Raw genomic sequence first — 27,336 nt, 5'->3', positions numbered from 1 at the left:
TTTGTTTTTCTTCGGAATCACAGGATTCATCACTTGAACGCTTCTGACCTTTTTTCCTGGTGTCCACTACGGATACTTCCATGGTATCGTCCGCACTGTCGTGTACCGTGGACGAAATGAGAGAGGGTTCAACCACTTTTATTCCCACCTTAAGTGGAGGGGCAGGGTTAGTCACCTCACGTTCTAAGTCTATCACTCCCTCCCCCACCCCCCGGTCGGGGGGGACGGGTCTGGCGCTTCACTCACCGCAGTCGGTGCGGTGGGTGGATTAACCACTCGATCCGCCTCCTCCCCTTCATGGTGCGGTGAAGAGGAGTCGCTCCTCACCAATCCTCCGCGTTCCTGCGGTTTAACCGCATTGGGACAGGCACTCCTCACATGCCCGTAAGCCCCACACTCGAAACACGTCATAGCCTCCGAGGAGGCATACATTTTGTATTCAAAGCCGTTGATTTTCACACTCAACACGACATTGAGCGTTTTTACATTTGCAGGCAGTATCATGTACACCACCCTCTTGAAGGACATGACATGTTTGAATCGATCGCAAACATTTCGCATCGGCACCATCGAAATCCTCGATACGACCTTACCGAACTTGTTTAATTGTTCACGTAACTCCTCATTTCTAATAAATGGCGGGATATTACTGATGTTAATCTTTACCGTCGGGGCTTGTAAAGCGAACACAGAGAGGAACGTGTTCGGTTCAATGAACAAGCCTTGTTCGACTACACTCGCTACCATGTGCTCCTCGGACAAAAAAACGACAAATTTCTTATTCATACGAGAGGCAGCGCGAATACTGTGTGCACCAACGATGTTGCCAATGGCGGAAAGCACATCGTTAATTTCCACCTCGTTGGGAGGAACACAAGCTAGCCCGTGTTTACGAGTTAGCGATTCGTACGTATCAATGCGGAAACGTTCGCCCGCCATTCTAACTCGACCAAAGAAAAGTTCGTAGCCAAGAACCGAGAGAACCCAATGTTTGTCGAACACCAACAAACAGATCAAATTCCCCCCCTCCCCTTGTCCGGACCGGACAAGAGGGTATCAAACCTAAATAATCGAGCTAAAGTAAATAAAAAACGTGCGTTCTAAGCACAAAAATGGCTTACAAAGCGCCGTCAAAGCCAGTAGGCCGCACCCAACAAGGGCCCGCTCTCAATCCTCTCTCTCTCGAAGACAAGGGTGCAGAACGGATGAAAACACAATGCCGAAGCACACAGGATGGAGAAGGAGAGGGAGGGGGGGGGGGGCAGGGGAAAAACGCAACGGGCTCACCAAAGCACAGAGCAGTTGCTCACAGCTGCCATGACGCCACACCCAACGCACCGACAGCCGATAGGTGGAGAGAGAGAGAGAGAGAGAGAGAGAGAGAGAGAGAGAGAGAGAATTGAATTTGCAACACCATTTATTTCACAAAAAATACACCAGGTCAAGTTACATTTTTACAGGAGAGAAAAATAAAAATGAAAACAACAGTTCTTCATGTTAAAAAGAAAAGTACAAATTCGATTCATTTACAACACATAATGCTTCATTAATACACCATTTGCACTCAAAGAGTTTGACATTTTCATTCGCCACATAATAATCAAACTCTAACCTTATTCTTGCAGACACCAGCCCTTTAAACATAGGAACAACATCAAACCCATGCCCATTATCAATTTTAATTTTCCTTGATTTATATATTGAATATTTTGCTACAGCAACTAAGAAGTTTAGGAGAACACCAGAGTCCTTGCAGGAGGGTCTGAAAGATACACCAAAAATAAAAGAGTGTGAAGTAAAAGGAAAAGACAACTGCTCAAAAAGGTGTGTGAGAATCAAGAAAAGAGGTATTAGTCTTTCGCATTTCACATAGGCATGAAAGAGATCCTCCTTCTGGACACAGAAGGGGCATGCTACTGGCACTGAGCTGTCAAGGTGATGAACAAAGGTGTTCGTAGGGAGAGCCCAATGTGCTAGTCTCCACTGGATATCTGCGAGGAACCCATAAATAGGTAGTTTGTACATATTAGGCCACAGTGGCGTGGCAGGAGACCCTGGCCCTAACCTTTCTGACCACAAGGCCACTCGCGCCACTCCGGAGAAGGGTGATGCTTGGTTTTCTCGAAGGAGCTTGTGAATACCCGCCTTTTTTACCAAATGAAAAGGAGATACAAGTTCACCATTTGACTGGAGAGCTGGGAGCACCTTAATTTCAGGGAAAGACAGCCGAAAATCCTCGACATTGTTTATACCTTCCCAGCCAATATTTAACTCCTTAAACTTCCTCTTGACGATGCGTATAATTTGGCTGACAATACGCACGGATCTTAAACCAAGAATGGCCGCCACCCTGCCAGCAGACATCCATTTTGTCCCAGATGTATCCCTCAGGTCACAAACTTTGCCAATTCCTCCTTGAGTAAATTTCCTAATCAAAGTCGGACTATGAGGAATGCATGGAAAAAAACCGTTATAGAAAATAGGCTCTTGGATAAACATCCGGCAATTATAAGCCTCAAGGCAACGATGAACCCCAAAACCTTTCCAAACTCTCAGCAAACCCTGATAAAAAATTGGGATTGAAACTAAGCTGACACGGTCAAGGTTCACCAGGAACAAGTGCCTATCATAACACAGGCCTCCCGCTTGTTGCAACAAGCAAAACGCAAATGAGCGCCAGGGCAGCTCTTCAGCATACAACAGACGTTGCACAGACTGCAGGCGAAAAGCCATAAGCCGGGTGGACACATCCACAATTCCATGTCCACCCTTCTTCCGAGGATGGTACAGTATTTGCGGCCGAAGCCAGTGGTATCCATTCCAAAAGAAATTGACCAAGACCCGCTGGATGGCTGGTATCAACTCCTTGGGTGGCTGCAAGGCAATTAGTTTATGCCATAATCTTGCTGCTATCAAGTTATTTATAACAAGAGTGCGGCCTTTGTAAGAAAGAGATCGCAGCAGTCCTTCCCATCGTTTCAACCGGTGTGTAATTTGTTCAATCATTCCTTCCCAGTTCTTCATTTCTACTTCCTGGTTGCCGAGATAGACACCAAGATATTTGACCCCATCTGTTTTCCACTCTAAATTATGTGGGAGTGACGGTGGCAGTGTTAAAGAAAGGTTATCTGAACCGCACCATAAGGCTACACTCTTGCCCCAATTTACTTTGGCAGAAGAGGCCGCAGAGTAGTCTTTAAGGCAACGCTGCACCGCAGCAACACTACTTGGGCCTTTAATCAGAACACATACATCATCAGCATAAGCTGTGACCACAAATCTTGAACTAAAAACGGCTCCCACATCCTGAGTTATTCGCTGCCTGATGGATGCTAAGAGTGGTTCAAGGGCAATTATATACAGAAGTCCAGAAAGGGGACAACCTTGACGGATACCCCGTCAGAAAGGAAAAGGGGGACATAAACTATTGTTTACTTTCATCATGCAGAAGGTGTTAGTGTATAACAGCTTAACATAGGAAATGAAAGTTTCGCCAAAACCCATCGCTCCAGAACAGAAAACAAATATGTATGATCAACACGATCAAAAGCCTTTGTTTGGTCAAGAAACAACAACCCAAAACTGGCACGCAAGTACTTATTACAAGAAATAATATCCCTTATCAAAAAAATATTGTCATAAATTGACCTTCCTGGTACACAGTAGGACTGGTCAGGGTGCACAATAGAGCTGATCACAGTTCCCAAACGGTTTGCTAAAGCCTTTGACAAAAGCTTGTAATCCGCACACAGCAATGAGACAGGCCGCCAGTTCTCGACTAGTTGAGTGTCCCCAGCCTTTGGCAACAGGCACATGACTGCTCTTCTGCAGGACAGGGGAAGCTCTCCAACATGAAGGCATTCATCAAATACCTCAAGCAGGTCAGGTCCCACAAGTTTCCAAAAAGTCTTATAGAACTCTCCAGGCAAACCATCAATCCCAGAGGCTTTACCATCCTTCAAGCTCCGCATAGCAGTTTCAAGTTCAGCAGCCGAAACTGACATGTTCAATGTGCGTTGCTGGTCCTCCTCAAGTCTTGGAAGCCCAGTAGTCAGCTCCTGCAAGATCTCATTACTTATGCTCTGGGGGGAGTACAAGTTTGTATAAAAACCCTTCAAAACAGACTTAATCTCTTGTTGGGAGGTCACTATTGACCCATTAGCAGCACGTAGCCCGTGAATCTGTTGTGCTTTTTTGACAGAGTTCTCCAAACTAAAGAAGTCCTTATTTGGCATATCCAAAGTCAAGTAACTCATCCTCATACGCACCAAGGTACCCATTGCCCGCTGCCTCACCATTTCTGTCAGTAACGACCTTTTTGTCCATAGTAACTGATCATATCCCAAATCTTTCCCAGCCCCATTACGATTCTGTTCTAATTCTGCAATTTCGGCCTTTAATGAGTCAACTGAGAGACTTTGCATTTTAGTAGTAAACAGACTATACTGTTGACAAAACGTTTTAACTTGACACTTTGCAAGGTCCCACCATATGCGAAGGTTGGCATGCTCAAGCTTAGAGGACCGGATTTTCCCCCACACTGTTTGGAAGGCATCTTCAAATTTCTTATCACTTAACAACCGAGTATTGAGTGACCAGTACGCGCTACCTCCTGATGTCAGGGGTAATTTAAAGGACATTGCCACTAAATTATGATCTGAAAACCCTGTTGGGAGTATTTGGGTAGTGGACACCACATTCAGCATTGGCTTATTGATATAGATCCTGTCCAGCCTTGCCCTTGATATGACGCCATCATGACATCTGCACCATGTGTAGGCCCGTGAAGTTGGATGCTGCAACCTCCACACATCCTCAAAACAATAGTTCTTGATGAGGCTCGCTAACACCTTTGCAGAAGCACCGTGAGGTTCATGTCCATTCCTGTCAACTGAAGGATCAATTGTACAGTTAAAGTCCCCATGCGATACAGGTGAGAGCAGCTGGATCCAGCCCCTCTACAAAGTCCCGCAATGTGGAAAAGAATGTTCTTCTTTCTATAGGTTCACTTGGTGCATACACATTTACTATAATAAGCTTTTGTGTATTGCAGTAGAACTCCACCGCTATCAAATGTGCCTTATGGACCTCCCTATAAATAACACTCTGAGTGGGAAGCCTGGGACTTAAGGCGATGGCAACACCCGCCTTGGGTGTGGAAACCCCACTCAGCCACCATTGCCCTTTAAAGAGTTTACACCATTCAGCTGCCAAATTGTTTGTGGCATGGGTCTCTTGCAATAGAATGACATCTGCTTTTACCCTCTCCATTGCCTGGATTGCTTGAATTTTTCGTAAGGGGGCACATCCCCCATTGATGTTCAGGGAGGCAATATGTATTTCTCGCGTTGTCATTCTAAGGTGGTAGCTCACCGTCCGCCTGCAATTCCTTATTCGCCTTTGTTACTGCTTTACGAAGACGTTGAAATTGAGGCTCCGAGAGCATGGGGTCATTTTTCTGTAAAAGAGGTTTCGAAACCTTAATGAAAGCTTGAACATCAGGGAAATGATCTCTAATTACAACATGACGTTGTCTAAACGTTTCGTTTAAGAAATCAATGACCTTCCCTTTTGTCACCTCTGCTTGCCTCACCTGCTCCTTCTGAGACTCACTCAGGGCAGCAAGACTGCATCCTTCATCAGCCTCGACCCCACTCTCACCCAGTGGTGTGTCAGGCACTGGCACCTCATCTGTGTCATTGTCACCATGGTATTTTTGTTGCGTCTGCATGGCACCAACTACCCCATCGTTGTTGTCTGCCACCGACTTATCAATCTCTTTCTCATCATCTTCCGTTGAGATGAGGGTCCTTAACTGCTCGTCGCATGGTGCAGGGTGTCCACCATCACACACGGTGACACGCTCAGTAATGCTTCGATTATCTTCATCCTGTGAAATGGGCAGATTCCCATCTCTACCTATTGCATTACCATTTTGCTCATGGTCATCAGGTTGGTCTGTATTACCATCTGCCTGCACGAGAACCATTTTGTTTCCTTTTCCTCCATTCTCATCGCTCGCAAGAGAGCGTTTCAAGTTTCTCCTCGACTCGGTCTCCATCAGCTTCACCTCCTCGAAGTCCCTTTGTTCTTGAGGTTGCAGCCTCTCCTCCACATATGGTTGCTCCACTACCGTATGGGCTTCTCCACCAGCACCACTGTCACCCGCACCCTCGTATTCCGGTGTTGACCTTTTTTCGACACCTGGCTCATCTACAGGGTCGTTCAAGTCATTTACAGGGGGAGGGCGGGCTGCCCCAGCTGCTGTGGCATAACTCTTCCTCACATCAGGACAATACTGCCGAGTGTGTCCGTATGCCCCACATGTATAGCAAATCAAGGTCTCAGTAGCTGCAAAGATCCGGTAATCATGATCTCCTATTTTAAAATTTATAGATATGTTCAGCTGTTTTGCCTCATCCTTTAGTACGACGAAACAAAAACGTCTAAACGACTCTACATGCTTCAGCCTTCCGTTCCTGGTTCGCAGGGGGACCGTGATAATTCGTGAGACAACAGTCCCATGCTCCCCTAATTTACATAGGATTTCTTCATTCCTCAGAAAGGGCGGAACGTTATTTAAAATAACTTTAACCGCCGGCGTGTCCATGGACGATACCGGAACAAATTGGTCGTTCCCCAACGTTAACCCGTTTTGCACCACGATGTCTGCAAGGCTAACTTGTGACACGAAAACCACCACTTTGTGGTTCATTCGAGATGCAGCACGAATGTTATTTACCCCGATCAAATCCCCGATTGCAAGTAGAACATCGTCCATTTGCACGTCTTCCGGCGGAACAAGGCACAGCCCGTGCTTACGCGATAACACCTCATCACTAACACGATCAGCAGTCCTTTGACTATTCCTATTAGCCATTTATCGGCAATAAACTAAACAAACTAAACAGTAACAATGCAATAAACTAACCAAACAAATCAAAATTAGTTAAATAAGTAAATAAATAAATAAATAATCGGCACGATATAACCAACCCACGTTATAAATTAATACAGGTGGCTAACCGTTACCGTGCTGTCCCTCTCTCCCTCTCTTGTCTCAAGAGCAGAAGGGAAACACGGAGAAAACTTCACAAACTCGTACAAGGACACAAATGGAGTGAAAGGAGGATAGGAAAGACCACCAACACAGCACCGTACTCACAGCTCAACACCCACAGCCGCCATGATTACCACACCCACGCACGACTCACAACCATCCAGAAGGGGGCACGAGAGAGAGAGAGAGAGAGAGAGAGAGAGAGAGAGAGAGAGAGAGAGAGAGAGAGAGAGACTTTTGTATCTTTTTATTATAAAAGTATAAAACCATTCCACAAAGCAGTGTCAAACCAAGCAACGAGTTCAAAGAAACATTGTATAAGGATCATAAACACACCAAAAAAGAACAAAGGATATTCAAAAGAAATCAGCAAGTAAAAAATTTTTACCAACCAAAGGTGAGGACACAAACAGTAACCACAAACAATTTTAAAGGAAATGCTCACACAAGAACTATGAACACATCAAGAGCAAATTAAGCGTTTGATTAAATAAAGTGAAAAATTGAGAAAGGGAAAGAGAGGGGGGGAGAGAGAGAGAAGGGGAGAGAGAGAGGGGGAGAGAGGGAGGGGGAGAGAGAGAGAGGGAGAGAGAGAGAGAGACTTTTTTTTTCTTTCTTTTTTTTTTTTTTCTTTTTTTTTTTATTGGTGATCCCAATGCGATCCAAATGGACAGACCAGGAGACAAACCTCGCACAACCAGTAGCCGGGAGCGACAGAGCATCCGTGTCCTTCCCAACCGTGTTCCTTTCTGAATGCACCATGTAACACGTCACCATGTTCACTGTTGGAGGAATGTTTGTGAACGCATTACATCATAACACTTTTCAGATATGTTTTCCTTGATGAACTTGGGGACTTGTGAGCCACTCCAGAGGTGTTGAAAAAAGGCCGATCGTAATGGGCAGGTGCTCCATCTTGGAGGTGCTCCATCTTGGAGGTGCGCCATCTTGCAGGCACGCAATGTTGCAGGTTATTCATCTTGCAGGTCATCCATCTTGCAGGTGCCCCATCTTGTAGGTTCTCCATCTTACAGATGCTCCATTTGTATGAAGCTTTGGAGTTGCAAGCTTCCTGGGGCTACAGCGGTGATCAGTTCACTCATTTACCCCCGGGTCGAGCTGTAACCCCCCCCCCCCCCACCCCCCCCCCCAAATTTGGAGAGAGAGAGGGGGAGAGAGAGAGAGAGAGAGAGAGAGAGAGAGAGAGCGAGGGGGAGAGAGAGGGAGAGAGAGAGAGAGAGAGAAACATTCGACATTTGTCCCCGTTTGTTGCCAGGAAAACATTGTTCACAGTGAAAACCCAAAAAAACAATTCAAGGCGATGGCTGTACAAGTTTAAAATGGGAGACAAGATAAATCATAAATTCATTGCAAGAGAACCATCAGCCAGTTGACATAAGGATGCCTTGACACACCACCGTTGTGAGAACACTGTGCAATCATTCGATTGAAACTCGAGATTTACACGCGATGTGACGAAGGCTTTAAAGAGGTGAACAGCATCATCAGCAGAATTACAGGCATTTTGCATCCTGTGTTTTCTCGACAAGTATATGGCAAGTTTTGCTTCAGAAGACAAATAGTTGGCTAAAAGGCACTCATCTTTACACAGGCGGGAATTGGTGAAACCGAAGATAAAAACACAATGCGTAAAAATTAGGCCAAGCCCCCGGACCACACGCGATAAAACTGTAAAAAGGGGTGCCAACCGAGGACAATCAACAAAAATGTGAGAAATGGTTTCCGTCGCACCGCAAAACGGACATAATTCCGTGTTATCGGAACATATGCGATGCGATAAAACATTTGATGGTAAAATGTAGTGCGCCAGCCGCCATTGTAAGTCTCCGGAGTGCTTGGCGATGGGGGCCTTGTACATAGTAAGCCAATTGATGGTGGTGAAAGGAGTGGTCCGGAACATTCTCCCCCAGTGCGCTTGCGGTTCTGCGGGTCTATCATGAACAAGGGTTAAAACACACAAAGCATAAACACAAGATTTCTCCATCAAATGAAAAGAGGTGAAGCCCTGAAAATGAAGTAGAAGTCTAGGAAAGAGAAATTCGGATAAAGAAGGGCTAGCTTCCGCCTGTGGGGCCCATTTTAGCCCGGTTCCCTTGAAAAAACGCAGGATCACAGAAAAGATCCTTCCTATGACTCGAATGGATCGAACTCCGGTGGCTACAGCAATGTCAGCAGCTGGCTTCCATTTGTAAGGAAAAGGGGTTCTGAGATGTTTAACCTTGATGCATCCAACGTCGATAAACTTTTGCATAAAAGCACGGTTACTGCAGACCCCTTCAAATATGGGGTTTAGAAAGATGGGCTCGTTTAAAAACAGCTCAAGAGAATAGTTCCTGTTGTCACGGCGAACAGGAACCGCTTGCCATGCCTTCAGCATACTCCTATAGAATAGAGGAACTGGTGTTACATCAACTTTCGTGGTGTCTATAAGGAACAGTTCTTGGTCGTAGTTGAGTTTCCCTGCTTGCTGAAGCAGGCAGTGAGCCGACGCTTTCCACGAGACGTCGGTGTACAGCAGCCTACGAAGTGAAAGGAGGCGAAAAGCCATCACTTTGCTAGAAACAGCAATCAGTCCATGTCCTCCCTGAGCAGCAGGCAGGCTGAGCACACCAGGTCGAAGCCAGTGCTTACCTCCCCAAAAAAAGTCGATAAAAGTAGCTTGTAGCTTTTTGAGAACGGGATCTGGGGGCTGCAGTGCCATTAAAACATGCCAAAGCATTGATGCCGCAAGATTATTTATAACAAGGGTTCGGCCTCGATAAGAAAGTTGACAGAGTAAACACCTCCATTTCAGCAACCGTCTCTCAGTTTTGATTATAAGAGACTCCCAGTTTTTTAAAATGAAGTTTCCAGGGCCAAGAAAAACACCGAGATAAAGGATTCCATCCCTTGTCCATTCAAGTTGTTCGGGCAGAGTTGGAGGAATGGCTCCATTTTGTGGACCAAGGTAAAGAGCACTGCTCTTCTTCCAATTGACCTTTGCAGAGCTTGCCAAACTAAATTCATGGACACATTGGACCAAGGCTGAGACATCTTCATCCGAATGAACGATTACGCAAAGATCGTCCGCATAAGCGATCACCTTAACTGGGTGCGCCGTTGGTTGCGGAAGGAAACCGAGAAGACGTGCACGCAAGCGAACAAGCAAAGGTTCAAGTGTGAGGGAGTACAGGAGGCCAGACAAAGGACATCCTTGGCGAATGCCTCTACTGGCCGGGAAAGGTGGACATAAAATATTGTTAACCTTGAGTAGACTAAAGATATTATTATACAGTAACTGTACGTGAGAGATAAAATTTTCTGGAAACCCAAACCCACGTAAAACCGAAAAAAGATAAAAGTGATCAATGGTGTCAAAGGCCTTTTCTTGGTCTAAAAAAACCAAACCAACATTTCTTTGTTTAAGATCACAGATATCAATTAAATCACGCACGATAAAAAATACTGTCATGTATTGTCCTTTTCGGAACACAGTAGCATTGATCGGGGTGTATGATGTCGCCAATCACGGGCCTGAGCCGGTTGGTAAGAGCCTTGGAGAAAACTTTGTAATCCGTACAAAGCAGTGAGATGGGACGCCAATTTTGCGGTTGCTGGAGGTCTCCTTTCTTTGGGACCAGGGCGAGTACCGCCCTACGACAGCTTAGCGGCAGTAAGCCTAATCGTAGGCTGTCAAGCAAAACTTCGAGTAACTCTGGTCCCAGGAGGTCCCAGAAAGCTTTGTAGAATTCTGCAGGTATCCCATCCAAGCCAGAGGCCTTACCTGAAGGTAAGGTTTGTAAAGCAGCATGGAGTTCTTCCATGGTTAGCTCCTTGTTCAGTTGCAGGCACGCAGACTCCGACAAGGTGGGTAAGGAGGAAGTCAAGGATCCCGTGATCTTGTTATCGATTCCCTTAGCGCGATACAGGTCAGAGAAGTAGTTCTTGAGGGAATACCTGATGTCTTTTTGATCGTGTGTTATTCTTCCTTCCTTCGTCCTTACTGAAGTTATCTGCTGACCTCTCTTAGTTCGGACTTCCAGTGCAAAAAAGAACTTGGAGGAGGTATCCAAATGACGCAGGTTCTCCATTCGGAGACGAATCAGCGCTCCTCTAGCTTGCTTTGCACATAGATCAGCAAGAAGAGCTTTTTTCTTCGCCAGCAGAGAGTTCGTTCTCTCAGTACTAGAAGCCAAGAGGTTGGATTGCAAGGATAGTATTTCCTTGGCAATCAGGGATTGAAGGGCAGAGTTGTGTTGAGTACGATAAGCTCCATATTGTTGGCAAAACAATCTCATCTGTACTTTGGCATTGTCCCACCACTGCCCAAAGCGGGGGAAGGATGGTTTACGTTGGAGCAAGGCCCTCCAGAATGCATGAAATGCATCAACAAACATTTTTTCTTCCAAAAGGCTCACATTAAAGGTCCAGTAGGCAGCACCACGATTCCGAACTGGTAGGCAAGCACAAAGCGTAACCATGTGATGATCTGAGAAGCCACTCGGGACAATGTCCGCGCCACTCACGATATTCAGAAAAATACTGTTAATATAGAACCGGTCCAATCTTGCGAGCGAGAGGCGACTCTTTGAGCACCGACACCACGTATATTGGCGGACAGAAAGATTGCGGATTCTCCACACGTCAACAAGGGAGAACTTGGACAAGGATCTTAACAGAGGCACTGCGCTTGCTGGGTGAGGCTCCTCTCCATTACGATCAAGGGCAGGGTCCACGGTACAGTTAAAATCTCCACCCAAACAGACAAGTCCATTAAAATCAATGTGCATGAGAGATGTTTCCAACTTAGTATAAAAGGCAAGTCTTTCTGTGCTATCACTAGGTGAGTAAATGTTCAGTACCGTGTGTTTAAAACCATTGTGCGTAAAAGTGACTGAAATTAAATACCCTTTGATTATGTCATTAAAAACTATATGAGAGCTACAGAAGGAAGGCTGTAAATAGACAGCTACCCCAGCCCTTGGGTGTTCCAGACTACTAAAAAACCATTTTCCTTTCATTATCCTTTGCCACTCCCCCATACAAGAGGAACTACATCTTGTCTCTTGTAGAAGTAGAATATCGATGCGATTTTCCTTAACAAATTGTTTAACTTCAATTTTCCTTAGGGAAGAGCGTCCCCCATTAATATTCAAACTGGCGAAGGAGAAAGCCATGATATAAGGGTGTATATAAACGTGTCAAACAGCTTGGCTGGGCTACATCTGCAGCTCCTTCTTCGCTTTCAGGATACATTTCCGGAGACGATAGACGTGTGATTCGGTCACGCCAAGCTGTCCGGCTTTAACAAGCAGTCGCTTCGCAGAGACCACAAAGCCGATTAGGTCAGGGAAAAAATCTTTAATTTTTACCCGTTTCTTCCGAAAAGTGTCCTGGAGAAATTTTATGATCTCGGAGGGTGGAACACTGGTCTCACCCTCCAAATCTTGGGGAAAACCCGGGTCATTCCAGGCTTCGACACTCCCGGCAGAGGCGAGCGACGAGGTCCCGTCCGAATCACATTCCGAGTGTCGGTCCATGTCCATGACATCAGTTTCATGCTCCTGATATGGAGCTAGTGGCTTCACAAGGGAAACGTCACATTCCGCACCCAAAGCAGAAGGAAGAGGGGTATGTGGGGGAGGAGGAGGAGGGGGGGGCGGGAGGATGAGGAGGGGGGGCGGGAGGAGGAGAAAGAAGGGGGATGGGAGGAGGAAGAGGAGTGGGAGGAGGAAGGAGAGTGGGAGGAGGAAGGAGAGTGGGAGGAGGAGGGGGGGTGGGAAGAGGGGGAGGAGCGGGAGGAGGAAGAGGGAGAGGAAGAGATGTACTATCAGGAGAAGTTTCACATTCTGCTGGGGGCAAACCCAGCACGTCATCAGCTGATGCCTTACACTCTGATTCACCTGGGCTCGAGGTTGTCTGCAACTCAGGAACGTCACACACCTCACCCCCAGCAGGAAGAGGGACAAGAGTGGACTCGGCGTTCACATACACGGTGCCTGTGACCATGGGAGTGGTCACATGCGCTTCCTGTTGCACCACACCAACTTCCTGTTCGAGTTCACCAACTCCACAAGCAGAAGCATTATCATCATCCAGAGCAAGAACGTCGAACCGATTTTTGGTTTTAAAAACCTCAGATATTGCTGCTTCCAAACGGGACTCGTCATGTTCGCCAGCCGGTGCCATCTTTTTTGGACAGCTCGCTGCCACATCCTGACTGTTATCAGTTAAATGTTTTAATTTATGTTTCCTTTTATAAGGAACAACGGTAAACCCCTCACCATCTGCCTGGGGTTGAGCCACCCCCGCCGCCGACGGCTCAGGTAAATTACTCGTGTTTGAGGCATCACGAGGGTCCCCGACTCTAGATGGACCACTTTTTGTGTTAATGGTCTTCACCGGTATCGATGCATCATCGACGGTATTCTTGGGGCAAACGTTTTTTAAATGTCCCGATTCACCACAATTAAAGCAAGTTATAGTTTCCGTTGCAATATAGATTTGATAATTGCGGTTTTTATATTTCAACGTCATAACTGCATTGAGTGATTGAGCGTTATCTTTTAAAATGATATAACAATGACGTCGGAACGACATAACATGCCGAACCGAGGCGTCAGTGCGAAGACGAAGCGGAACCATCGAGACCCGCGACACAACTGTGCCAAAAACACTTAGTGCAGAGACGATCTCTTCACTAGTGAAAAAAGGAGGAATATTGGACAGAGTTAACCGAACGGCCATTGTGTCCAAAGGATTAACGTTAACAAAAATATCCGGCGGGACGGTTAAACCGAGAGAGAGAGAGAGAGAGAGAGAGAGAGAAGAGAAGAGAAGAGAAGAGAAGAGAAGAGAAGAGAAGAGAGAGAAAAAAGAAAGAAAAAGCAAGCAAGCAAGCAATGAAAGGAACTCATTTTGCATTAATAGAAGAGATCCTGAAGGCTGTGACCAATGAGCAAAATGGCATGTTGAATGACTTCCAAGCGTGCTTTGAAGGATGGCAGTGACATTGGCAAGCATGTATAGGCTCATAGGGAGATTACTTTGAAGGCGACCACTAAACACAATTGTTACGTTTTCAATAAAAATGTATATTGCTTTAATCCTAGAACTTTATTATCAGACCTCGTATGTCATGTGTGTGAGATAAGGATTCTTTTTTGATGGGCAGTTCGCCCATCGCAAGGCCATAAGGCCACTCAAAGGTGGCGGATACAAAGAAAAATTGTGGGAAGGGGGGTCACAGGGAAAGGAGATACCTATTCACATCTCTCTTAAACTGTAAAATGTTGTATGTTGTTGTGAAACAGGATGCAAAGAGGGAATTCCAGAGTTTTGCAGTGCCTGGGGAAAAAACTGGAGGAATATTGTACTTGTTGACCTGCAATGGGCTGCAGTCGATTGATCCCTATGCTGCACAAACATTTGGTGATCTGTGAGAAAGTCTGAGATCATTGCAAGCCAAAGCCCAGGTATACCATATGACTTTAGCTTGTGAATGAGACCCTTCTGCCAAACTTTATCAAAAGCCTTACAACTGTCAAGGGCTACAGGTCTGGCCTTGCCACGCCAGTCTAGGGCCTGGTTCACACGTTCAGTTATGAGGGAAGGAACATCGTCAGTAGATCAGAAATGACAGAATACATACTAAGTGTCAGTTTGGATATTATAGTCTTCCAAGAAGGTCATAAGCTACTGGTTGATAAGCCATTCAAATATTTTGCTGATAATGGGAAGTAGGTTGATCAGCCTACAGTTGGATGGATCAGATTTCTCCCCAGAGCCTTTAAATGCAGGTACAACTGAAGCCAACTTCCAGCAAGGTGGGAAAACCGACTTTGATAGGCATAGGTTGTATAGTTTTGAGAGAATATGGGACAATTCTGGCAAGCACATCTTCAGGACAGTTGCAGGGATACAATCTGGTCTCGTAGCTTTTTGAATGTTCAGTCCTCAATTTTCTGAAGAGCGACAATGACACTGGATAGATTAATACCCAAATGGGAGGGACAAGTCGGCAACGACAGATTTTGGTCATCAAGTGTGGATTGCAGCCTGGCGTTGGCTTAATGGTTAATGTGGTTGGTTTAAGATCTCAGGGTCTTGAGTTTGAGCCCCTGCCATGCCAATAAATAACACCAGGAGGGTTGCCTCAGCCTGTCCTCCTTCCGAGGTGGGCAAACTGAGCCCCAGCTTACTGGAAATGGGGCGATGCATCAATGGCACAGCAGCAATGATGCAACAAGCAGTCACACGCTGCACAGAGAATGATGTTTGCAGCAAAACGTTCAGCAAAGCGATTGGCTTTTTCAATCGTGGTGAAAATAACTTCAGGACCACTGAAAAAGACAGGACTATTGATCAATTTTAGTAAGGACAATGTTAGCAATTCTCCAAAAGCTTCTCGAGCCCATGCGTTGTGTTTAAAATAGAGTTACAAACCGACAGAGTAAAATTTTTTTTTTTTTTTTAAATACAGAATCGAGGCTCGTGAAAGAGCTAACATTTATTTCACAAACAAATCAAACAGACAAACAAAATATATAAAAAGAGGGAGCTGAAGATAAGATGGGGAGAGAATGGGAAGCACACAAACACAACATTTGAGAGCAAGGGAGATGTGTGGGAGGGAGAGGGCTTTGGGGGAGGAGGCGTGGGAAGGGGGGGGGGGGGGGTTGGAGAAGTATAAAACACAAGGACACCAAGGACTTCCAGGACAGAAGTTGGTATTTCAAAAAAGTGGATTTGGGGTGAAATTAGCGGGGGTATAAAATATCAAGGTTCTGGATGGGGGAAGATAAGAGATGGTGGTGAACAGCTGTTTTAAAGACCTGGAGGGTAGATTGGGATTGAAGAGAGTGAGGGAGTTTGTTCCAGAGGCGGGAGAAAAGAGGAATGAAGGAGTGAAGGTGAGCAGAGAGTCTTGATTTTGGCAGTTTAACCACAAGAGGGTTGCAGGCAGATCTTGTGCGACCTGTAGGAATATTTGGGGGACAGAGCCCAGAGAGAGCTGGGGGGGGGGGGGGGCAAGGCCGGAGAGGAGTCGGTAGAAGACGGAAAGACCACCAACCTGCCTGCGGTGAGTGAGTGAAAGGCCCTTGGAGTTAGCTTCATCGCGGGAGATTCCAATGATTCTGAACGCTTTGGTCTCAACAGCGTGAAGACGAGCTAGGTGTGAGGCAGGAGCACCAGCCTAGAGGGGAGAGCAGTATTCCATTGAGCTGCGGATGAAAGCCTTGTATGTGGTGAAGAGCTCAGGTGTGCCAAGGAAGGACTTCGCACGACGGAGGATGCCCAGTCGGCGACTGGCTTTGGAGGCCAGATTTGAAATGTGGTTTTCCCAGGCAAGATCATGGCAGATACTGAGACCCAAAAGCTTGAGTGACAGAACTTCTTGGAGAGGATTATTCAGAAAGTGGATGGGAGGGTTTTCCAGTCGGTCTTTTCGGGGAGAGACATCGTAAGAGTGTGAGATTTCTCCAATCCTCTTCTCTAATTGCTTGATCTCTGATCATCAATTTGGTTTCAGACCAGGTCACTCTACTCTGGACATGCTGCTTCTGCTGTCTCAACAATGGATGGAGGTCCTCAATGCCAAACAGGAAATTAGAGCTGTCTCCCTCGACATATCACGTGCCTTCGACACGGTCTGGCACCCCGCTCTGCTCACCAAACTCTCCTCCTTTGGTATCCATGGAAATCTCCACGCATGGCTGGCGGACTTCCTCTCTAGTCGTCGTCAACGTGTGGCCCTGAATGGGTTTCTCTCATCTCCTCTTCCTGTTCAGGCTGGAGTTCCCCAAGGCAGTGTTCTGGGCCCCGTGCTTTTTCTGGTCTTCATCAATGATCTCTCTGACTCTCTCGAAAATCCTCTCTATCTCTTTGCTGATGACTCCACTCTCTGCCGCTCCATTCCTCTTCCCTCAGATCGGCAGTCTGCTGCCTCCTCACTCTCTGAAGACCTGGACAAAATCACAGACTGGTCAAACAAGTGGAACATGTCTTTCAATCCTGACAAGTCTCACACTCTTACTATGTCTCTCCGAAAAGATCGACTGGACAACCCTCCCATCTACTTTCTCAACAATCCTCTCCAAGAAGTTCTTTCGCTCAAGATTTTGGGTCTCACTATCTGCCATGATCTTTCTTGGGAAAACCACATTTCCAAGCTGGCCTCCAAAGCCAGTCGCCGACTGGGCATCCTCCGTCGTGCGAAGTCCTTCCTCGGCACACCTGAGCTCCTCACCACATACAAGGCTTTCATCCGCAGCTCAATGGAATACTGTTCTCCCCTATGGGCCCGGTGCTCCTGCCTCACACCTAGCTCGGCTTCACGCTGTTGAAACCAAAGCTTTCAGAATTATTGGAATCTCCCGCGATGAAGCTATCTCTGAGGGCCTTTCACTCACTCACCGCAGGCAGGTAGGTGGTCTTTCTGTCTTCTACCGACTCCTCTCCGGCCTTGCACCCCCAGCTCTCTCTGTGCTCTGTCCCCCAAATATTCCTACAGGTCGCACAAGATCTGCCAGCAACCCTCTGATGGTTAAACTGCCGAAATCTCGGCTCTCTGCTCACCTTCACTCTTTCATTCCTCTTTTCTCCCGCCTCTGGAACAAACTCCCTCACTCCCTTCAATCCCACTCCTCCCTCCAGGTCTTTAAAACAGCTGTTCACCACCATCTCTTATCTTCCCCCATCCAAAACCTTGATCTTTTCTACCCCCGCTAATTCACCCCAGATCCACCTTGTTTGAAATTCCAACTTCTTTCCTGGAAGTCCTGGCAGTGTCCATATGTTTTATACCTCTCCCACCGCCCCCCTTCCCATGCCCCCCCTCCAAAGCCCTCGCCCTCTCTCAGATCTCTCGATGTCTCCATGTCTCTCGGTCCCTGCTCTCAAATGTTGTGTTTGTGTCCTTCCCCCTCTCTCCCCATCTTGTCTACCGCTCCCGATGTTATATGTTTTATGTGTCGGTTTGTCTTTCTGTGTGATTAATGTTCGCTCTTTCACGAGCCTCGATCTTGTATACAAAAAAAATAAAAAAAAATAAAAATAAAAATTGTCAGGATTGAAAGACATGTTCCACTTGTTTGCCCAGTCTGTGATTTTGTCCAGGTCTGCAGAGAGTGAGGAGGCTGCAGACTGCCGATCTGAGGGATGAAGAATGGAGCGGCAGAGAGTAGAGTCATCAGCAAAGAGACAGAGAGGATTTTCAAGAGATTCAGAGAGATCATTGATGAAGACCAGAAAAAGCACAGGGCCCAGAACACTGCCTTGGGGAACTCCAGCCTGAACAGGAAGAGGAGATGAGAGAAACCCATTCAGGGCCACATGTTGACTATGACTAGAGAGGAGGTCTGCCAGCCATGCATGGAGATTTCCATGGATACCAAAGGAGGAGAGTTTGGTGAGCAGAGCGGGGTGCCAGGCTGTATCGAAGTCACGTGATATGTCACGGGAGACGGCTCTAATTTCCTGTTTGCCATTGAGGACCTCCATCCATTGTTGAGAAAGCAGAATCAGCATGTCCAGAGTAGAGTGACCAGGTCTGAAACCAAATTGATGATGAGAGATCGAGCCATTGGAGAAGAGGAAAGATTTCATATCCGAAGCAATGATGGATTCCATGACTTTGCTGATAATTGGGAGAAGGCTGATTGGTCTGTAGTTGCTAGGATCTGTTTTTGCACCTTTTTGTGCAAAGCGGTGATGTTGGCTGATTTCCAAGCAGATGGCAGATGACCTTGAGCAAAAGAGAGGGTGAAGAGAACAGAGAGAGGGAGTGAAAGAGCGGAAGAACAGGATTTTAGGACCCGTAGGCTGATGCCGTCAGGTCCAGTTGCAGAATCAGAGTCGAGGGTTGACAGAAACTTTTCCACCTTGTCAGGAGGAAAGGACACATAGTCCAGGAGCAGATGGGTACGACTGGGTACGGTGGGTACAGAGAGGGATGGGTTTGGGACACAAGATTTAGAGGCAAACACAGAGTTGAGGCATTCAGCTTTTTCACGTGCGGGGTCAGCCGTGTAGCCGTTTGAGGTGAGGGAGGGGATGCAGGGGGAACAAACACCAGAAACAGATTTGACCAGACGCCACCAGGATTTGGAAGAGGGAGACAGATAAGAGAGTTCGGTCTTGAGAACGGAGAGATATTGTTTCCTGGCTCTCCTGAGGGTGGACACACATGTTTTGGGCTTTGTGAAAGGAAATGAGATTTCCTTCCATTGGATTTGCTTTCCAGGAGACGAAAGCAAGTTGTTTCTGGGCAACAGCCTCACCACAAGATTCCGTGTACCATGGACGGGAGGAAGGATATGACAACTGAAGACGAGATGGGATAAATCTGTGCATGAGAGAGAGCAATTTACTTTGGAAGAATTCCCAGGATGAGTTGATGTCAGAGGCGGTAGAGATGGGAGACCAGTCCAGATGATTGATGGCTGCTTGAAGACCGTGCCAGTTGGCCTGAGTGAAATGCCAGACTCGTCGACGCTGAGGAGGCTCTCTGAGAATGGTCAGAGAGATGTCCACTTTAACAAGCACATGATCAGATGAGCCGATTGGAGCAGAAGAAGAGCAGCAGACATTTTCAGGGAAGTTAGTCATAACCAAGTCCAGAAGAGAAGATGCTCCGTTGACTGAGATCCGGGTCGGGAAATTGACAGATTGTGTCAGTCCCAGTGAGTCGCAGAAGTCCTTTGCTGAAGAGCCATGTCTGGTGAGAGAGGTACCCACACCCAGCCAAATGGCATGGTGACAATTGAAATCACCACATATGAGGACGAGAGAGTTGGGATGGGTAGATAGAAGTTGGTCCATATTATCAGACAGCGAGATGTAGATGGAGTCATCACTGTTTGGTGGACGGTACAACACACATATGAACAAAAGGTGGGAGCGGAGGGGAAGCCGTAGCCAAAGGTATTCCTGGGGGTGAGGTGGAGAGAGGGCAGTGCAAGGCGAGTGAGGAAGAGAGTTTTTTTTATAAAGATAGCAACCCCACCTCCAGGACGAGGCTCAGGTCTATCATACCGGAGGAGGGAGTAACCTGGGAGAGATACCAAGGAATCAGAGACATCATGAAGGAGGAAAGTTTCTGTTAAGCAGATCACGTCTGGTTTGTCAGAAGCAACCTGTATGGAGAGATCAGTCAGGTTTGAGGGAAGGCCCCAGATGTTTGAGGTCCATACCGTTAATGAAGAGGAAGGGGGAGCATCGGATACAGAACAGGGGGGGGGGGGGAGGGTTAGGGTCGGATGTGGAAGAGGAAGAAGTGGTAGGGAGCGCTGTTGAAGGTGTGTCAGAGATTTCAGAATAGCTTGGAGAAAGGGAAGAATGGGGTGGACAAAAGGTTTGATGGTGATTGGGTGAGGCACAGTGAGGTGTTATTTGAGGAGGGGGAAGAGCGAGGCAGAAGGTTGGGGGAGCTGAAGGTGAACGTTGGAAGGGGGAAGAAGCGGGAAGGACGCTTTGAGGAGGAGGGGTGAGAGGGGAGTCTAGGAGGGGAGGAGCGAGGGAGAGTCTCGGAGGGGAGGGATGTGGGGGGAGTTTAGGAGGGAAGGGGCAAGGGGGGAGATTTGAAAGGGATGGGTGATGGGGAAGATTTGGAGGGGAGGGGCAAGGGGGAAGATTTGAAAGAGATGGGTGATGGGGAAGATTTGGAGGGGAGGGGCAAGGGGGTAGATTTGGAGGGGAGGGGTGTTGGGGAAGTTTTGGAGGGAAGGGGGTGATGGTGAAGATTTGGAGGGGAGGGGTGATGGGGAAGTTTTGGAGGGAAGGTGTGATGGGGAAGACTTGGAGGGGAGGGGTGAGATTGGATTTTAGAAAGTGTACGATTAATGGGAAACGAACATTTATTGCAAAATGAGTTTCTTGTGACCTTCGAGTCAAAAATACGTTTGAGGACGCTGAAGGAGGTGTGGAGTGCAGGAGAGTTTCGGGAATGTAGAAAAGAGGAACTGTAAGAGATGGAATTTTTTTTTGGAATGAATAGATTTGGTGAGCATGTCGAAAGCATCCTTTTATAGAAGAAGAAGAAAAAGGTGGTATAATATATGACAGAATACAGTTCTTCAGGGGAAAGTTTAAACATTTTTAAATTGAGCAGTGAAAACTATCTGGGGAAATGGAAAATGGAAATGGGGGTGAAACACGTGATCGAAGAACAAACGAACAAATAAGAACAATGAATAAACGAATAAGAACAGAGAAGGAAATAATCTTTTTTGTTTTTTGTTTTTTTGAGTTGAGATTTTAAACAGGGAAGTATGGGGTGAAAGACTGGGACAAAAACAGAGAACAAAAGTAATTGCAGCACAATCGATGGACCGCTGAGAGAAAAACAAAGCCTCAAGGTCGAACACGGTAGCCTACTAGTACTAGACCTCAAAATACGCGACACGAATTAACCGACGATTTTGTATACATGTATGAAAAATTAACACCGAGAATCTTACGAAAGACACACTATAGGTACACACACAGAAAGATAGATACAGTTTCGACAAAAACACAATTGTGAAAAATTACCTAACTTCAAAAGCGTGAGCGCATGGACAGCTTCAAAAAGACGTGACCTCCAATCTTGCGCATGCGCCAACCCTCAAATTCAATTGGACATAGCTTCAGCTAGAATTTTCTGGGAGTCGTTATTAGCAAGTCGAAAAAGTTTGTTGCCTAAAATGACTCACAAAGCTTCTAAAAGAAGCCAAAACACTTGGAAAAGTACCTGAGAGAAAGGGATATGCATCTGCACAATGAAAGAGTTGGATAACTTTCCCAGCTCGCCCAAAGGGCTGAGAAATTGAAGCTTTCCTTTTTGCAAAAGCTCCCGACAATATGGGCCGGTGCAAAGCTCAAACCTGAGATGGGTATGTTCAACCTCCCTAACAGTGAGAATGGACCTCCCGACCAATTATTTAATGGACGTCTGCAAATGGAAATACGATGCTGTGTGTCATTACCAACAATGTAATGGCTAATAACTCTTCGGCAAAGAACATCTTCACGACGTATTAATACACTAAGCTTGTGCCAGCTTTTTTTTTTTTAACACGAGAGCCAAAATTACCAAGCTTGGCCCTATGAATGCACATGGTAAGTTTAAAATAAAGTCTTAAAATGATGATATTGTTACGGATCCGGGGGACGGCACTCCCGTTAGCAAAGGGGGGGGGGGGGTTAATCCCCTTGTCCTGTTAAGCTGGCCGTCCGACCGGTCCTGGGGGTATGACGTCACTTCCGGTCGTTGGTAAGTAGGGTTGTAAGCCAAATTTGTCTTGGTACCTAATTACTACCACCGGCCGTAAGTGAGGAAATACTCCCACCCGGGCCGCAGCGTGATTGGATTGCGCCGAGCGAAGCGAGCTGCGACTCGGGCCGTTAGCAAGAGACTAAACCCGACTAGAAAGCAGTTTGCCAAATCGCGCCACATGTACTCAATGGGGGAAAAGACTAAAGCGACCGGATGAGAGGCAGCCAAAGAACCAAAAAGGGTAAAGGAAGAACACAGGTTTATTTACTATCTACAAGAGGAAACGAAAGAAGGGCATTTACAAGGAGAAGAAGAAGCAGAACACAGGGCAGCCTTAAGCAGTCTTATATTATACCCCAGGACAAAACAAGCAGACTCACACGGGGATTGTAGCTGGTAGGGTGGAACATCCAGGTGGATGGTCCAGGCGATGGGGGTCCAAGCTCCGGTCCTGCGGGCGAAAACCCGGCAGGCAGCTTCGCGCGTATCGTTCAACCATGAGCGGCCTACGTATAGCGGTGGGACTGGGATGCTCCGTATGTAATAAATGAATGGCTTTGCCAAACGCACCCTCTCCAAGGTTCTCTAATAACGCCTTTGCAATGAGCGCCGCCGTATAGTTCTTTCGCCACTGCCTTGTGCACACGAGTCCTGTTCAAGAGCGCCTCCGTATGGTTCTTTCACCAGAGACGTCTCCGCGCAGTTCTTTCAAAAGGAGCCCATCGAAAGAGGTCCATCCAAGGGCTTTCCGCGCGCTCTTTTATAACGTGAGCCAAGATTACTACGCCCTCCTCCGAAACTACGCCTGCCACCGAGCTCACCTCAGCCCTGGGTGGCTCGCCGAAAGGGCCACGCCTCGGTCTCGGCGCTCCGCCCCCTGGCCTTCTTCTCCGGCTTGACCGCGTGCGTAATGGCGGTTTGGGGCCAACAACCGAATCAAGGCAAGGAGCAGCGAACGCCGCCCTACGGCTACTTTGAAGAGCGGATGAGACGATTGGGGAAATTGAAAGGGGCCTATCTTATTTGATTAATATGTGCAATGCAGATTGCAGATCAATGCAGATGCAATGCAGATTCAACTATTGGGAACAGATCCTTAACTGAAACACATAATAATGAAATGACTACAGAGAGGTCCGATGGTTCTCTACGTGTTGTACATTGACTAACTAGGGTGCGATCTTTAATAAGCCAAATGATGGGGATATTTACAGGGGATCATTTATAAGGGAAACATTTACTAAAATTTACTAGTGAAGGTTCTAAAAACCGGAACAATATTTACTATTAATCATGTTGAGGTTGGGAGAAGGGGCTATGAGGGATGTTCTTGTATATTGTTGTCCCCCGTCGCACCGCGGAGTGAAAGGGGGACTATGGTTTTCCCCTCCGTCCGTGCGTGTGTGTGTGTGTGCGAAATATCTTGAAAAATAAGCGAAGTACCAACTTCTAATCTGGTGTGTGGGTGTATCTTGGCATAAGGAAGAACGCTATTGAAAATTGGGTCGCCACGTCAAAATCCAAGATGGCCACCGCCATGTATGTCTGAACCTTGTGAGCGGAATATCTTGAAAAATAAGCGAAGTACCAACTTATAATCTGGTGTGTGGGTGTATCTATGCATAAGGAAGAACCCTATTGAAAATTGGGTCGCCACGTCAAAATCCAAGATGGCCGCCGCCGTGTATGTCTGAACCTTGTGAGCGGAATATCTTGAAAAATAAGCGAAGTACCAACTTCTAATCTGGTGTGTGGGTGTATCCAGGCATAAGGAAGAACGCTATTGAAAATTGGGTCGCCACATCAAAATCCAAGATGGCCGCCTTGCGTCTTCCACTTTGTCAACTCATCACTTCGACGACGGGGGACTGAGGCGTAACGCTTGTTTGCTTGGCTCTGCAGCCACAAGAGAAATTATACAAGTTTTTTTTTGCAGCAATTGCGAAAAGGAGTGTGTGTGTGTGTGTGTGTGTGTGTGTGTGTGTGTGTGTGTGTGTGTGTGTGTGTGTGTGTGTGTGTGTGTCCGTCCGTCCTGCCCGCTTGTATTCACAATACATGGTATGAACTCGATATCTCTCATCCATCTATAGTTCTCGTATTTCCTATACAGGTGGGTCCCCTATATTTCCGCGAGTTCGATTTGCATCTAGGAACACAACAATTATGGTTACCCATCCCAAATTTAAATATACCATAGATGTCTGGGTCGGGCCTGGGGAGTCATGGATTCACTGGAACATGGGGCGTGGCGCTGTCGGTACCTATGCACGAGGACAAAATTCTGAGTTTTAAAGTCCTTGGTGCTTCCAGTCTTGCTCTACGGATGTGAGATTTGGGCTCGGACCAAGGATCTGATTCAAAGACTTAACTCCTAGGGTACCAGGTCTTTTCGGAGAATCCTTGGCTATCACTGGTCAGACTTTGTGTCCAAGGAGCATTTGCTGAGGGACTCAGATGAGATTTGTTGCCTGTATGGTCCGTGAGCGTCAACTGCGGCTGTATGGACATGTGGCTCCTTTTCCTGATGCTGATCCTGCTCATTTGTGTCTCTCAGCGAGGCAGCCTTGTGAGTGGAGGTGCTGACCACATGACTCGTGATTGCAGCCGGTTTATCGGCATCTCAAGGAGATGGGGATGGACCGGGCAACTGCCTGGGGAGTGGCCAGACAGAGGCTCCTGGACTACCAGTGGGCATGGCAACGCACTGCTCTGGGGCATGCTCCGATACCTGACCTGACCCGACTTCGAATTTGCTACTCTTTCGTTTAAATGCTGCAAATTATGTTAAAAAGACTATTTGACTTACAGATTTCACCCTAGCAATGGCAGGTTAAAAGTGCTGCAGTTTGTAGAAATGAGTCACTGAAAACGCATACAGCTCTGCATGATACTATTCCTACGTCATTTCAAAAGTCCTGTTTTGTATTGAGTTTACCAACCAACTTTCTGAGGACCATAATTTATATCTTTCTTGATATTGTGAGATCCTCCCTTGCTCTGTGGATTTCCAAAGTCATCCTTTACTTTGGTGCAGCTGCCCTGTCAGTGTAGATATCTTGGACATAATTTGAACCTGGGATTGCAACATCAAAAGCAAATAACCTCAAAGGTCCTGAATTACTTTATTGCTGCAGACCTCTGTCTTTAACAAATATCCTAAGGCTACTCTGACCCTTTCACATTCCCCCACTCTATTGCCTGAAATCAAATTGTGGACTTCTCATTGGAGAGTCATTTTCTACACATGCTGCTAATTGGTGACAGTCATCATTGGATAGTTGATTTTGTGACCTTTGCTGCTGTATACACCAAAAGCTCTCATAATGTAGAGGAATCACACATTGCGCTCAAAGTAACAAATTTGAATGATCTTCTTAGAATAGGAGTCAAGCCATTTTGCTGCCTGATGTTGAGAGGTTTTCTCATTGGTCCTGGCCTGCTGTTTTACAGGTCCTTATCTTAGCAGACGGGAATAAATGTGGATTCCTGGACCAGCAACTGCCATTCCTCAATCGCCTCGACAAAAAAGGTGGCAAGGCGACTGCGTACGTGTGCGAGAACTTCACTTGTTCAAGTCCGGTGTCATCTGTCGAAGAGCTAAAGAAGCAACTCCTGCAATGAGGCCGCGATGGGCTTTCGGTTGAACGGACTGCTCCATTTAATGTTTACTTGGGTGACGTGATGCAAACATTGCATCTTGGTCACATATGATCATGGTATACTTAAGTCCGTCAGTTGAATTGGTTCAGTGAATGCTAAAATGCATCTTCAAAGTACCATTCACTGTGTCTGCTTGTTAAGTTGCATGTCAAATACAGTTCCAACTAGAGAGTTCATAGAACACATTACCCTGTGCAGTCTTGAGGAAAAGGACATGGTAAGGATCTTTTCAACTACTTTGTGTATCAGAGCAAAATCTATATTTCCTACGAGCCCCAATTTTGGCTGAATCTCAATATTTCCCAATGCCAAAAGCGCGAGTGTTCTGATCACTCTGCATGCCGACAGACTGATCGTTCTGCACACCGACCAACTGATCTGCACACCGACCGACTGATCGTTCTGACCACCGACCGACTGATTGTTCTGCACACCGACCGACTGATCGTTCTGCACACCGACCAACTGCGTTCTGCGTGCACTGCGTTCTGCGTGCACACCGACCAAGTGCAACAACTGCGTTGACCAACTGAGATCGTTCTGCACACCGACAGACTGATCGTTCTGCACACCGACCGACTGATCGTTCTGCACACCGACTGACTGATCGTTCTGCACACCGACCGACTGATCGTTCGACACAACGAACGACTGATCGTTCTGCACGCCGATCGACTGATCATTCTGCACGCCGACCGACTGATCGTTCTGCACACCGACCGACTGATCGTTCTGCACGCCGACCGACATTGTTCTGCACGCCGATGGACTGATCGTTCTGCACACCGACCGACTGATCGTTCTGCACACCGACCGACTGATCGTTCTGCACGCCGACCGACATTGTTCTGCACGACGACCGACTGATAATTCTGCACACCCACCGACTGATCGTTCTGCACGCCGACGGACTGATCATTCTGCACGCCCACCGACTGATCGTTCTGCATGCCCACCGACTGATCGTTCTGCATGCCCTCCGACTGATCGTTCTGCACACCCACCGACTGATCGTTCTGCATGCCCACCGACTGATCATTCTGCACACCCACCGACTGATCGTTCTGCATGCCCACCGACTGATCGTTCTGCATGCCCTCCGACTGATCGTTCTGCACACCCACCGACTGATCGTTCTGCACGCCCTCCGACTGATCGTTCTGCATGCCCACCAACTGATCGTTCTGCACACGCAACCACTGATCGTTCTGCACACCCACCGACTGATCGTTCTGCATGCCCACCGACTGATCATTCTGCACACCCACCGACTGATCGTTCTGCATGCCCACTGACTGATCGTTCTGCACGCCCACCGACTGATCATTCTGCACACCCACTGACTGATCGTTCTGCACAC

At 47.0% G+C, this 27,336-nt stretch overlaps 1 protein-coding gene across 2 annotated transcripts in view; it reads left to right on the top strand.

Moving 5' to 3' along the window:
- The window catches only part of SPATA20 (spermatogenesis associated 20), a 150,376-nt gene extending 124,121 nt beyond the window's left edge, over positions 1-26,255 (top strand). For both annotated transcript variants that reach the window (XM_078778946.1, XM_078778948.1), the window contains one exon: positions 25,767-26,255. In XM_078778946.1, coding sequence (XP_078635072.1) covers positions 25,767-25,937 — 171 coding nt within the window. In that variant the 3' untranslated portion in view covers positions 25,938-26,255. The remainder of the gene's footprint in view (positions 1-25,766) is intronic.
- Positions 26,256-27,336: the final 1,081 nt, after the last annotated feature.

Source organism: Myxine glutinosa, chromosome 5 (genome assembly GCF_964187855.1).
Source record: "Myxine glutinosa chromosome 5, kmMyxGlut1.1, whole genome shotgun sequence".
In the NCBI taxonomy this organism is placed as follows: Eukaryota; Metazoa; Chordata; class Myxini; order Myxiniformes; family Myxinidae; genus Myxine; species Myxine glutinosa.
This window is presented reverse-complemented; position numbering and strand designations above follow the sequence as displayed.